We start from the raw sequence: 14,443 nt of genomic DNA on the forward strand, positions 1-14,443 counted from the left end.
CCCTCATGTTATCTCTTTGAGAAAATTGATTTTTTTTGTCTCTGCTTTGTACACTTGTGTTTAGTTTTATTTTTAATTTGGCTCACGTGATACAAAACGAAGGCTTCCCTAAGATTAAGTGTGCTTTCTCAGTGCCATATTGCTGCTTTTTCATATAGCTTAACGCTTTCAGAATGTTTTAAAAGAAAATAAAGATATTTGCTTGGTGCAAGTCTCTCCTGTTGTTGCTGGGATTTTTTTGTTTCCTCGGGGTGAGTCATTGCCCTGCTCTTTCTTTCCAGGCAGGTCTGAGATACTGACAGCTTTTCAGCTGCTCACAGGTAAATTCGGGGTAAGTTTCTAGAGTCAACACAGGCTGATTGATTTTGGATGAGTGACACCGTAGCAGAGAGCACAACTGGCAGTGCTGTCTGCTCAAGGAGCAACGGTCTTTGAACTTGAACAGTGGCAAAAATACTCTGTCAAATTTGTCCTTTCCTCTGTGTAGCAAATGACTGACGATGGGACTTTTTTCCTTTCAGGGAGGAAACGGCAACATGAATTCCTAGATGATGAGTAGGATGCCAAAGCCAGAGATGACAGTGCTCTTGAAGAAATGCTGGGTAGAACAAAAAGGTAAAAGGAACAGCTAATTGAGTGCATTTTGGAGCCTGCGGGACTTCGTGTGGTCCCTTCCCTCAGGAGGCAAACGGGACGGGACCCCTTCCCTCAAACCGTAGCTGAGTTTTCTGAATTCCCTCCTCTGATTTGCATGAAGTCCCAGTGATGCCTCTCACCCCTGCCCTGCCCTTTCTGTGCTCAGGGCTCCCCCAAAGCTGCATTGTTCTGTTCTAACCCCCATGAGACCCACACTCTTCCCCGTGTCCTTGCATGTTCACGCTGGCAGGTCTGCAGCTCACCCTGCAGCATCACTCTAGTGATGTCGGCTGAACAGGAGCCAGCAGTGTGCCCAGGTGGCCAAGAAAGCCAACAGCATCCTGGCCTGTGTCAGGAACAGCATGGCGAGTAGGGCCCGAGAGGTGATGGTCCCCCTGTACTCGGCACTGGTGAGGCCTCACCTTGAGTACTGTGTCCAGTTTTGGGCCCCCTACCATAAAAAAGACATCGAGGTGCTGGAGCGGGTCCAGAGAAGGGCGACAAAGATGGTGAGGGGTCTGGAGCACAAGTCTCATGAGGAGAGGCTGAGGGAGCTGGGGGTGTTCAGCCTGGAGAAGAGGAGGCTGAGGGGAGACCTTCTTGCTCTCTCCAACTCCCTGAAAGGAGGGTGTAGAGAGGTGGGGGTCGGTCTCTTCTCCCAAGTCACAGGCGACAGGACGAGAGGAAATGGCCTCAAGTTACACCAGGGGAGGTTCAGGCTGGATATTGGGAAAAATGTTTTCACTGTAAGGGTTCTCAGCCATTGGAATGGGCTGCCCAGGGAGGTGGTTGAGGCCCCATCCCTGGAGGTGTCCAAAAGAGGGGTTGATGTAGTGCTGGGAGGTCTGGTTTAGTGATGATGCTCCTTGTTTGTTGTGTGGGTGTCTATTTTTGTCAGTGAGGTTGACGGTTGGACAAGATGATCTTTGAGGTCCCTTCCAACCTAGAAGATTCTGTGATTCTGTGATTGTACCAGGTTGTGAGCTGCGGTGTCGCGTGATGAGGGCCAGAAGAGAAATCAGAGATGAGGGCAAGCAGTTAAATTGCAGCCAGTGCCATTCTCCGGAGCTGAGGGTTCACTGCAGCCATTGCCTGCACCATCTCCGGACTTAAGCCCGGGCAGGATAGAGTTGGTTAAAAGGTTTGAAATGCCTTGCAAACAAGTTGCCTCCATGAGGACTAAATTGCTTTCTGCTACTCTGGTGCTTTTTACTGCATTTTGTGTTAATGCTGTTGAGATGCCCAAAGGAATCGCTTCTTATTGGCTCTTTCATTCTGAGAAATTATCTCTGTAACTGAGGCATGATAGTCCACTTGGGGACTTTGGGAAGTAAGAGGCAGATTTAATCACACCTGCAGAGCCCGTGCAGTAGAAAAGCCTTGGTTAACGTGCATCCACTGGCAGCAGAAGTGGCTGAAGCAACTGACAAGAAGCAAGAAAATCTTCATTAGTAACGTAGCTCTCCTCGGGATATTTTCATGCTTGTTCATGGAAGACTGACTTTAATCCCCCCAAAGTCAAAAGCAAACATTCTCCTTGAAAGTGTTCCAGGTTTGTAGTAATTATCTGTGCGTTGCCCCCCTGCCTCTCGGCGCTTTCTGGCAGGAGGTGCATGGGACAGGAGGGCGTTTCTGTGACAAGCAGAAGATCTTGACAGTAGGAGAAGCAGAATAAGGTGTGAATGGGAGTATTTGTAAATAATTCTCTTCTGCTGGAAGTGTCATCTTCAAAACAACAACGAGGGAGGAATTTGCTGTAGTTTAGGTGTTGATGCCAGTTCTAATTTTGATGTGTTTAAACTGTTTCCAATCCAGATGTGGTCTGTCATACAGAGTGTTGTGCGGGGCAGGGCTCAGGCTGTTGACTGTGCTGACACCCCAGCCTTTCCTGACCATCAGCAGTGCAGTTCTGATGGTGTCAGAAGTTATTTCTTCAGGCTGATTCATATTTCTAGTAAATATGAGAGATCCAGCAATGCCATATGTGTGCACGGGGTGTCTGGGAAGGGAGATGCTGGCTCTCTGTTGACCTTTGGGACATCGTTGTTTCCCACCAAAGGAACACCACCAGATTCAACTCTTTTGGAGAAAAAGTAGTATTTTGTCCTATGTCATCTGTGAAATGTGACCATGTTTGAAATGCTGCATAAATATAATGAAATACAGATTGTTTTTTTTTTAAATTGTTGTAACTTGCATAAGTTGTCATATTTTAAGATATATGGTGATAACACCAGAGTTGAGAATCCGAGCATACATAAAACAGTAATTAGCAAATTTCTGTGATGCTTAATCCATATTTTGGGAGATCTGATAGTTTTGTTCATTCTTTTCCTGCATATGGGCGTTTTAAGGCTTGTTGGTGTCTTCAGCTATTTCTATAAACTCGGATGGAAATCTGTTACGCTCTTTGAGTTTTGAAATTCTTCCCCGTCAATCTGGAAAGCTTTAATTCTGCTAAAATTGGAGTTCAGGCAGTGCTGGCAAGGAGCTATGTCCTTACGGTTGTGCCGGTTGCCCGGTGCCAGGACCTGTAGCCGTACCCTGTTCCTGCAGCTCACTGTTGGGGCCCTGGAGTTTGGCCAACGTGTGTCGGTGGTGGCCCGAGCACCCTGCTCCTGGCATCACGGCCAGCTGGGCCAAATGGAGAGCTGTTTTTTGGTATTTACTGCACTTTTGACAGAGAAGCACTGTAGATGTGTTATTTTACTATTCCTGCCACTAAAGGTTAGCGGAAGGAGGGGATGTGTGGTGCTACTCCTTTAAGGTGGCCCGTGGCCACTAGCTGTGCTCGGGATGGCCTCTGCCAGCTCCGGCATCACGGCACGTGCTGTCAGCTCAGCGGTGGCTGGAAAGCTCAGATAGCACCACATTTGGCATCAGTAGAATCACTTCTGCAGGCGTTGTGCTTTGCGCGTTGCCAACTCCTTGCTGTTTCTTCTTTCTTCCAGCACGGGGTATTTTGTGTGACCCTGAGGACAGGCAGTTCCCTACTAGACTAGGTTGGGGATTTGGGGGTTTTCCGCTCAGTCTTGTCGGCATTTGGGCTTTCAGTTGCAGGAGAGCACTGGGAAATAGGTGTTCTGTTTTGCTGGCTCTCTTGCTGCAGCTTTGGGTCGGTGGGAGGTGGCAGCAGTGGGAGGTGGTGTCCATCAGTCACTTGGGGGACACGGTCTGACAAAGCTCTGGTGCTGGGAAGGGGGGATGCTGATCTGAGAGAATCACACCAGGTCGTTTGGGGTGTTGTGGCCTCATCTCCCCACTCCATGCAAATTCTCTCACTCAAACGAGGTGGAGCTTTTCCAAACCCCTAAGAGTGTGTTCGTGTTCAGCCTGTCTTGAAGCACTGGAGAAGGGAAGGTGAATCACTCGCTCGTGCGCTTTGATCTTAGGGTTCAGTGTTATTCCTTATCTGTAAGTGGTTTGTCAGACAACATTTTGTAGTCATTGTATTTGAAGATCTCACCCTCAATGTCAGAGGCGAGGCAGCTGGAGGAGATGCCATTAGACTTCTTCTTCTGTCTTTGAAATATTTCATTCGGCATAGAATATTTCATGGACCCATCCATGCATTTGAGTGATACCACGTTGTGTATCAGTGGCTGGTACTCCAGCTCTTGTTACAGGAAGGTAGGGCTCTGCAGCTTTCTGCTGTTGTTTGTGGAGTTTGTTTTGCTTTGCTTTGGCTCTTTTCCCCCAAGAAATTGGGGACATTTTTGACTAGTACACGTTAGTTCCTCAGATGAGCCACAGACAGCATTTCTCTGTGATTTTTGGGTGTTGTACCTGGTACTTGCTATGAACCATACCAGCACCTTTTTGTGCAGATAGATGTTCAGTGTCACTACTGAGAATGTAAGTTGGAACTTGGATTCTGTGGAAGTTACGATGAGTATATTAATATCTGCCACATGATTTGTCTGCTCAAGTAAAAATTCACCCTTTTTGAATAAAAGCTGGCAACTGACTAGCATAAAATAAATGAGCTATATTTAGAGACAGACAGTGTAGCTTTTCCTGTAGTAGATGGTGGATACCTGCCACTAATGTGCCACTCACTGTATGGGATTAGCGTGGCTAACGAGTTGTTTATAATAGCTTAGTAAACAAGGGCTTTTGTAGAGTCAGTGCTTATTTTTCCTGGCTATCCACTCAGGTGACTGATGATACTGGATTTAAAGTTTTCAGATGTGAGAGGTTGAAATCTCGATGTGGGAGGTGTAAAGCACACGTTTGTGTGGCATGAAAACCTGAGGGTTTTGGCACCTCCCTTAATGACAGTGAGTGATTCCCATGGGAGGAAGGGAGCAGGATTTTAACCTTAACTCTAAGGGCTCAATGCCAAATCCACCAGAAGTTTGTGCAGTCCTTGTGTTCCACTCCTGGTTGCTGCAGTTCATCAGCAGAGCTTGCCAATCCCTCTCTGAAATGTGCTCTTCGGGCTCGTTATCCAGGTGACTGCCCACTGCCATTGAGCCCATACTATTTTCTCCAACTAAGATCTGTTTACTTTATACTTCTGGTTGATTTCGATCAATTGGTGATCCTAGAGAAAAATTAACTTTCAGTTTTAATATTGTTATAAATTTACTTAATTTTTTTTTTGAAGCAGGAAGAGGTGTTGTAAAAATTGACATTGTGCAGCGCTAGGTCTCAGGTTTTACTGTTTAATCGGAGGTGGAAGCTGAAAGACATCATTGCAAGTATAAAAGCTAATTCCAATATTAATAGTTCTCTTACCAGGTAAAGAGAAGGAATTTTATGCAGAATTCTTGCTAGTTCTGAATGTGTCTCCAGCTCTGAGGAGTCGGTGGAAGTTACTTTAAGTAACTTACTCTGAGTTGGAGGTCCAGGGAGGCGATGTAGTCTCGGTGTTGTGTGGTGAGGTCTTTGCAGCACCAGGAGAATGGCAGAGCCCTGGTGGTTTGGAGCACGTTGTGGAGTGAGCGTGACGGGCTGTTGGTAGCTGTAAGTAGGGACAGAGAGAAGGTCGTGGACTTCATGTAAATATTCAGATGAGGTTATGCTAACTTGTGCTTTTCGAAGATATTGCGAATTGTTTCCCTGGCAGAAATAGCATTTTAGATAAACGTTAAATATAGACTGAAGCTGTCAAAAAAAGAGAATGCGTATCACTTAACACCGACTTTTTTTTTTGAAGCAGGAAGAGGTGTTGTAAAAATTGACATTGTGCAGCGCTAGGTCTCAGGTTTTACTGTTTAATCGGAGATGGAAGCTGAAAGACATCATTGCAAGTATAAAAGCTAATTCCAATATTAATAGTTCTCTTACCAGGTAAAGAGAAGGAATTTTATGCACAATTCTTGCTAGTTCTGAATGTGTCTCCCACTCTGAAGAGTCAGTGGAAGTTACTTAAAGTAACTTACTCTGAGTTGGAGGTCCAGGGAGGCGATGTAGTCTCGGTGTTGTGTGGTGAGGTCTTTGCAGCACCAGGAGAATGGCAGAGCCCTGGTGGTTTGGAGCACGTTGTGGAGTGAGCGTGACGGGCTGTTGGTAGCTGTAAGTAGGGACAGAGAGAAGGTCGTGGACTTCATGTAAATATTCAGATGAGGTTATGCTAACTTGTGCTTTTCGAAGATATTGCGAATTGTTTCCCTGGCAGAAATAGCATTTTAGATAAACGTTAAATATAGACTGAAGCTGTCAAAAAAAGAGAATGCGTATCACTTAACACCGACAGTGACACTTCGTAAGGACCTTTTTCAATTTATGGTTCAATAAAAAGGGTAATCTGTGTTGGGATATTCTGTCCTTGCCTACAATTCTGCAGTTCTGACAGGATCACGTTCCTGGTTTTACCTTCATACTGTCCCAGGCTGAAATACTTCATATTTAACACTCTGGGTTCTATAAATAATTGATGTGCCCGTCTTAGCAACTGCAGATCAGCAGCAAATGGTATTGTTGTTGAATAATAGGGTTCTTCTGCATTCTTTACTCTTTTACATCTTAATTTTCGCTCTGCTACTGAGTGTGTAGGAACTGATTTACACTGCTTCAAGAAAAAAAAAGGTATTACCCTGCCAGTTCTTCAGGGGAGGAAGTTCAGGGGAAAGTCAAGAACTCACAAATAAAATCATCTAGTAACGACTCGCTATTTCTGCACGTTTTTTTGCACATACTGTTTGTGTGTATTGTTTGCTCCGTCCAACTCTCGGGGGGTCATATGGGAAAGAATTGTTTTAATAGTTAGGCAAGGTTTAGGCATATCTAGGAAGCAAGCTCTGCTGTGTAGCTGTAACTAATGAGAAAATATTAAAACGATCATTTTTGTTTATAGGAAGTACTGCATGTCCTTGATGACCAAGAAGGGGTTTGTGTAAAGAAGGCATCAGTTGGGTACCCAGGAGATAAGTTGAGCAGCTGCGGTGCCGTGGTGCCAGTCGGCAAGTCCCCGTTGATTCTGGGTTGTGATACTGGAATTGTATTCCCATTTGCTTTATCTATTCATAAGTAATGATGAAAAAAAAGTCAGGGAAGTTCCTTCTCGTCGTGAATTTATAGCACGGCAGAACCCGGTGGCGGTGGAGTCCTTTAAAGATTTGCCATCCTGATTTCAACAATAATGGTTTTTAATTGAAAGCACGAGTGCTCTGGTGTTTGTTAATGATGTTGTGCATCACGGGTACCCGGAATAGCTGAGGGGAGTGTGTGAATGAGGACTGGGTTGTAGCTCCAGCCAGGCGTGGGGCAGAGGGCAGGGCCTGGCTGGTGCTGTCACCAGAAGCTCCTTGGGAACAGGCTGACTCAGTTAAATTTGACTTTGCCTCTGGCTTCTCGTTCCTGAATCAGCCTGGCTTTGAACTCCTCCTGCCTCTGTTACCGTCATCAATTTCTCTTCCTTCCTTCTCCTTTTGTTCTTCCGTCCTCGTACTCTTCCATTACTCATTCCTCCCTTCTCACTGCCTGAGGCTGACATTTTCCTACCTTGGTGACTAAAGTTTGGCTCCTAGATCTGTATTTATTCAGCTAATACAGACAGCAGTCCAATTGCAGAGGAGTTAAGTATCCTGGAAAAGCTATCTGTTTAAAAGTAGGAACAGAAATTTAGGAGTGTACATTTAGGGATCTTGGACTTAAATGTACTTTCATGTTATTATTTGCTTCAGCTACGGCTGGAGACGTGATACCAACTAACCTGAAGATTGCTGGCTTGTACGTGTTGAGGGGAAAATAAGAATGATGGAAAGTGGCTTTTTCCTCAAGTAATACTGGTTAATAATGGTTACTCCAGCCTGTCCAGTTTCCTGGCAGGTCCTGAGCTGGGGACTGTCACCCTGCTCGAGGCAAGATGCACATTTCATCCTTGCCTCCCAGGTAATGAGGGCAGCCTTGCCTTGAGGGTTGGGATTTTGGGGGGAAACACTCCCAGAGAGCAGCAGCCAGGCTGTGGGGCTTGTTACAGGGTGATGGCAGCTTACCAAAAAAAATAAATAATTAAAAAAAAAAAGAAATCCTTCCATGTACCTTATTGAAAACTGCAGTAAAATTATGAGGCTACCATGGATGACAATCGTATTACCTCCTTAAACTAACTAACTTGATTGTCTTATTGTAACAGAAAGCAAAGAGGAATGTCCTGAATATACTGTAGGAAATTGTCTTTACTAAATCTAGCCCAGCATTTATGAGCGTTGTATATATTATTTGATTTTGCCAGAATTACATAAACGGGGAGAAAAAATTGTTAATGTAAGTTGACTACCAGAATAAATCACAGCCTAATTATTCTTTTTTTTTCTGGCTAAATTTAGAGTTTGATATAATGGTCAATAGACATTTTCTTTAATTTTTGAGACATAATTTCTAATAGCTAATCCAAACAAATTGGAGAAAGTTGCTGCAGAATTGAAAAAATAAATTATCTGAGTTTTATGGTGACTTACTGGTAAATCCCCTTAGTTGGAAGCTTTAATTTACCTCATATTTCAGATTTTTCTCCTCTAACTGGCTTATGGGTGTATATTAGAGCAAAATAATTGCTATTTTTTTAGTGCCACCAGGGTGCTTGGAGCAGGAACCAGAGTGGAGACAGAACCTGGGCAGTTTTAAGGGAAGAGAAGGACTAAGGACGGCGGAGGGAGAGCAGCAGGGCTGTGGCAGAGGCAGGGTGCCACAGCATGGCATGGCAGCCTTCTCCTTGGCACTGCTGGCTGCAGCCAAAGGCAAGAGGTTGGCACCCACGTTAAATCAGTTCTGGAGCTGTTGGATGTTTAACCAGAACAAATCAGGCTCCATCTTGTTTCCCTTCTGGGGTCGGTGCCAGCGTAGGGGAATAAAACCTTTCTGCCCTTGTTCTTGGTTAAACAGGTAAATGCTGTGTTTCGTGTTGAGGCTACTGGCTCAAAGAGCTACAAAGACTTCACCAGGCTTTGCACAGCAAATCCATCTTTCCTGCAGGGTCTGTTGAAATGGTTTAGGCTCTGGAGTTACGCTTCGGTTGAGTTTGGTGTAAATTCCCCGGAGCCCACAGAGTTGTACTAGAGATTAGTTGAATGTAGTGTTTGTATTTCTAAGGGAAATAAACAGGCTCAGAACTACAGAAGGAACGGGGAGAAGAAAGTATCCACCCCACATCCCAGAATGTGGAAGATGACCAAATTTGGCCTCCAGCCAGGGCAGTTTCCTCCATTCCCAGAGTAACCAGTGTCTTTAGTTCCTGATAATGTACATTCTTCGACTTCCACACGGCATTTTGGGCAAGTTATTTGGATGGCACTGCCCCAAATAGAGTATGCTTCTCTGGGAGAACCTTTCTGAAAAAAAGCATGTTTGGGGACATTTGTCTGGTTTCAATGAACTTGGGAACCAGCAGTTACACTTCCCAAGGGCAGCACTGCATTGGGAAGTAAGGGTGGATTTATACCTACACGTTGACTTGGCTGAGCCGGGGGTTTATTCTGTAAGTGGAGAGAGGAAAGGGCAAAACCATTTCATTTCTATCGTTGAGAGGGATTTTTTTTTTTAAGCATCTCTCTTCACACTTTAAAGAGTACTTTTGTAAAAACACTTGGCATTCCTTCCTTCTAAATCATGGAGTAACTTTGTGCAAACAATTCAAAAGAAATGGGGTTCCAGCATTGTCATTACAGCTATTAAAACCATCTGAATTGTTTTGCTTTTTGATGCTTGCCATGGCAACGGTAGATGTATAATTTGCTGAATATCCATAACAGGATATTTGAATGTATTCTTTACAGCTTTACTTCTGCATATAACTGAGCGTGCCAAATCATCACATTAACCCAATTAACCAAGCCAGGCCCACATCTGCCATTGAATGACAACAAAGATTATTTTATATATCTTTTTTAAAGAACTTTAATATTTCACCTGCCTCTTACCAACAAAACCCAAACACCGTACATCGGAGTAGCAGCAGCTTTTTATCAGTGCGGTGTTAAAAATTATTCATGATTTGGGCTGCAAAAAAAAAAAGCCTGGCACGTCTCCTTCCTTGGAGCTTATCAGCTGGAGGTGGCTCCGTGTTTGTGCCCCTGGAAAGGTACAACCGAGGCAGTTTATCCTGTTCCCTACACGCACAGAATCTTTTGCAGTTTGGTACCTCTGTGCCTTAATAGTGATTAGACCTCTGATTTTTAAACAGTGGGGAGCAGGGAAACTTGAAAGATACCAGCAGCACTTCGATTCGGATGGCTTCTTTCTTATCGTTTTACTGCACCAGGAATTAAATGAAAATATTTGGGACTTTGCTGGCGTGTTTGATGGGAAATCCATGTTGAAATAGCATCCGTAATATTGCAGCAACGTGATCTATGTAACAACCTATGCGCTACCACTGTGTGAGAGTCAGTTTATTCAGGTTTTTTTTCTCCTGATAGAAAAGCTGATGTTGAGGAAGAGACTAAGATCATTAGCTGTATGTAGCAGAGTCTACAGTACTTTGATAGCTCCTTAAAAATGCCTCACTTGTCCTTATCCACACAAATTGTCGTGGTCTTTGCGGACTGGGAATGCTCTGGAAGGGCAGGGAGTAGTTTATTCAGGTTTTTTTTCTCCTGATAGAAAAGCTGATGTTGAGGAAGAGACTAAGATCATTAGCTGTATGTAGCAGAGTCTACAGTACTTTGATAGCTCCTTAAAAATGCCTCACTTGTCCTTATCCACACAAATTGTCGTGGTCTTTGCGGACTGGGAATGCTCTGGAAGGGCAGGGAGTGCTCCGAAGGTGTTGGGCAGAGCTGGCTGTGGGGCCAGGCAGGTTGTGTGTGCCCTGGAAGCAGAGCTGGTCCTCCTTCCCCGGGCTGTCACGGCTGGGAGGAGGCAGCTGGTGTCCTGAACAACCTTGTCAATCAGACCACACGGACCTCATTACTCTAATGAGCCAGAGAGGCACAGAAGGAACTACTTGAGCTTCATCCACACAAATTCTCATGGTCTTTGTGGACTGGGAATGCTCTGGAAGGGCAGGGAGTGCTCCGAAGGTGTTGGGCAGAGCTGGCTGTGGGGCCAGGCAGGTTGTGTGTGCCCTGGAAGCAGAGCTGGTCCTCCTTCCCCGGGCTGTCACGGCTGGGAGGAGGCAGCTGGTGTCCTGAACAACCTTGTCAATCAGACCACACGGACCTCATTACTCTAATGAGCCAGAGAGGCACAGAAGGAACTACTTGAGCTTTGGAGAGAAGGGATGGACGCTCTGGTGTACGCACGTAGCTGATTTTGCATTTCATGATGTTTCTGGGTGATCTCAAGGTCTAACCCCATGTGGAGCACCTTATGGTGATTTGTTCTCAGGAGTACGGAAGGGAACAACGCGGTGAGGGCTGGGACCAAAATAAACGTTTGTGCTGGGACAGGCTGGTGGTGGCCACAGTTGCCCCCTGCATTTCGGCCACGAGCACCGGTCTCTGCAGAACCAGCCCCACGCAGCTCTCCAGCATCAATGCCTACAAGTATCTCAAGGGAGGGTTGAAGGAGGAGGGAGCCAGACTCTTCTCAGTGGTTCCCAGTGACAGGACGAGGGGCAACGGGCACAAGTTGGAACATAAGAGGTTCCACTCAAATATGAGGAGAAACTTCTTCACGGTGAGGGTGGCAGAGCCCTGGAACAGGCTGCCCAGGGAGGGTGTGGAGTCCCCTTCCTTGGAGATCTTCAAGCCCCGCCTGGATGCTCCTGAGTAACATGCTCTGACAAGCTCTGGGCAATCCTGCTTCAGCAGGGGAGTTGGACTAGATGATTTCTATGGTCCCTTCCAACTCTAAAATTCAGTGAAATTCAGTGAAATCCTTCTTTGGCAGCAGAGTGAGATCCTCCTAACTCAGAGATGGGTTAGCTCCACCGTTTCTCTCCTCCTCTTCCTTACGTAGCCTTCCCTGAATGTCCACATGGAAGCTGGAGCCCTTCTTAATCCCAGCCCGAGGTTAATCTTGCAGGAGAGTGAGGTGGCAGGAGATGAGCTCAGGGCAGAGGCAGCGGTGGGGCTGGCAGTCCCGGGGGGGGGGCTGGCTTTCCCGGGGCACTGGGGGCCGTGCTCTGGGCTGGTCCTGGGGCCACCTCCTGCTGCAGAAGGGATGGCAGGGCAGGTCTGTCCATAGGGGCCACTGGGGCTCCCAGGGGCTCCAGGCGGGCTGGCTCTCTGTGTTGAGTGAGATGTTATTGGGCCACAACAACCCCCTGCAGCGCTACGGGCTGGGGGAAGTGTGGCTGGAGCTGCCTGGAGGAAAGAGACCTGGGGGTTCTAGTTGACAAAGGGCTGAATATGAGCCGGCGTGTGCCCAGGGGGGCAAGAAAGCCAATGGCATCCTGGCTTGTATCAAAAATAGTGTGACCAGCAGAAGTAGGGAGGTGATTGTCCCCCTGTACTCAGCACTGGGGAGGCCACACCTCGAGTGTTGTGTCCAGTTTTGGGCACCTCAATCCAAGAGAGATCTGGAGGTGCTGGAGCGAGTGCAGAGGAGGCAACGAAGCTGGTGAGGGGGCTGGAAAACAAATCGTATGAGGAGCGGCTGAGGGAGTTGGGGCTGTTTAGTGTGAGGAAGAGGAGGCTGAGGGGAGACCTCATCACTCTCTACAACTTCGTGAAAGGACACTGTAGAGAGGTTGGTGCTGGTCTCTTCTCCCAGGTAATTAGTGACAGAACGAGAGGGAACGGCTTCAAGCTCCAACAGGGGAGGTTTAGACTGAACATTAGGAAAGAATTTTTCACTGAAAGAGTGGTCAGACACTGGAACAGGCTGCCCAGGGAGGGGGTGGAGTCCCCATCCCTGGCTGTGTTTAAGGGCCGTTTAGATGCAGTGCTGAGGGACATGGTGTAGGGGAGGACTTTGTAGAGTAGGGGAGATGGTTGGACTCGATGATCCCAAGGGTCTCTTCCAACCTAGATGATTCTATGTCACCTAAACATCTTATACTTGCACCAGGAAATTGTCTTCCCTCTCTTAACAGCCCAGGGATACCTATTATAATCTAGAATTCTTTTTTTTTAATGCCATAATACAGTGAGGAGCTCCAGCTGTAGGGCTGCCTCCTGTCTCTGCGAAGCGTACGGATCATCTGGGAAGACTATCCAAGGAGAGACATAAATTCCCTGGAACTCATCAGGAAAATGACAGCTCTTTGCCAGCCTGGCAACTAGAAAAGTTTCCAGCGTTATCTTGAACAGCTGAAGGAAACAATTATCGTAGCAGATCCTGTAGCTGCGTTAATATTTGTGTGTATTTATAGGACAGAGAATACTAGATTAGCTTTTGTGACCGTCGGGAGTGAGCCTGTCATTCCGGAGCCTCTTCTTCAATGTGCCTTTCACGCTCCAGGAGATTAGCAGCTCGCTGAAAATAGGAAAAAGGAATTTTCCTTTCTTCCCTCTTAGAAGAGACCCATCACTCCTGCTCCTCTTTGCTCTTAGCTGGGGGATGGCTCCAGCGTTTAGCAGAGCCAGAGCACCAACAGGTCTTCTTAAACAAGTTCCCTCTCGTGAGGATCTAAGGGAAAATATCCTTTTTTTTGGGGGGTGTTTAGTCACTCATCAAAGGAAATCAAAGTTTCTATCTCCGTTTGCCTTGTGCGGGCACCGGATGGGTCCGGGGCTCTGCTGGAGGAGGCAGAAGTGCCGGGACGTTGGGTTTTGCGGGAGATGGGGAGGAACCTCGGCCCGGGAAGGGCTCTGTCTCTTCCCAGGCGATGTTTAAAAGGACAAAGGGATTTCCTTGGTTCCTTGCGGGATTTTCCAGCCCAGGCTCCAGCGCCCCGGCCGTGTGCGGGGGGCGGCACGGCCCCCGCCTCCTGCTCGCTCCCAGCCTCCCGGTGGGCTCGGGGCTCCCTCGGGCACCCCCAGTCTCCCGGGTTGGGTTGGGGCACCCCCGGGCTCTGCAGAGAGTGCGGACCCTCCTCTGCCCCCCGCCCCGTCCCGCGGACCCTCCTCTGCCCCCCCGCCCCGTCCCGCACCGCCCCGGGGGGACGGGCCCGCGGAGCTCCCCCCTCCGCAGTGCGGGACACGGCGGGGATCCCCGGGGCAAGGGGTCGGGGGGGCTCTGCGGGGCTGGAGGGGCCCGTCCCGGCCCTGAGCAGATGCGCGGGGCCCCGTAGGGACGGTCCCGGGGAACGGGGCGGTCCCGGGGCGATGACCGGGTCCCAGACCCCGCCTGGGGAAAGCGCTTCCCGGTGCTCGGCGGAGGTTTTGGTTCCTCCCTAGAGAAAACACCGCCTTTCCCCGCAAACGCGGGGTCCCGTGGGCGCTCCGCCGGCCCGGGGGGGAGCTCCGTCCCCGCTATCGCCGCCCTCCCGGCGGGCACCGGCGGCGCGTTCTCTCTTATCGGGACGGACCGGCGC

General features: G+C 47.8%; 1 protein-coding gene across 3 annotated transcripts in view; it reads left to right on the plus strand.

Moving 5' to 3' along the window:
• Nucleotides 1-520: 520 nt before the first annotated feature.
• Nucleotides 521-14,443, plus strand: part of CAMTA1 (calmodulin binding transcription activator 1) — a 361,470-nt gene continuing 347,547 nt past the window's right edge. For all 3 annotated transcript variants that reach the window (XM_014952061.1, XM_014952063.1, XM_014952062.1), the window contains exon 1: nt 521-615. In XM_014952061.1, coding sequence (XP_014807547.1) covers nt 549-615 — 67 coding nt within the window. In that variant the 5' untranslated portion in view covers nt 521-548. The remainder of the gene's footprint in view (nt 616-14,443) is intronic.

Source organism: Calidris pugnax, unplaced genomic scaffold, assembly GCF_001431845.1.
Source record: "Calidris pugnax isolate Ruff unplaced genomic scaffold, ASM143184v1 scaffold161, whole genome shotgun sequence".
In the NCBI taxonomy this organism is placed as follows: domain Eukaryota; kingdom Metazoa; phylum Chordata; class Aves; order Charadriiformes; family Scolopacidae; genus Calidris; species Calidris pugnax.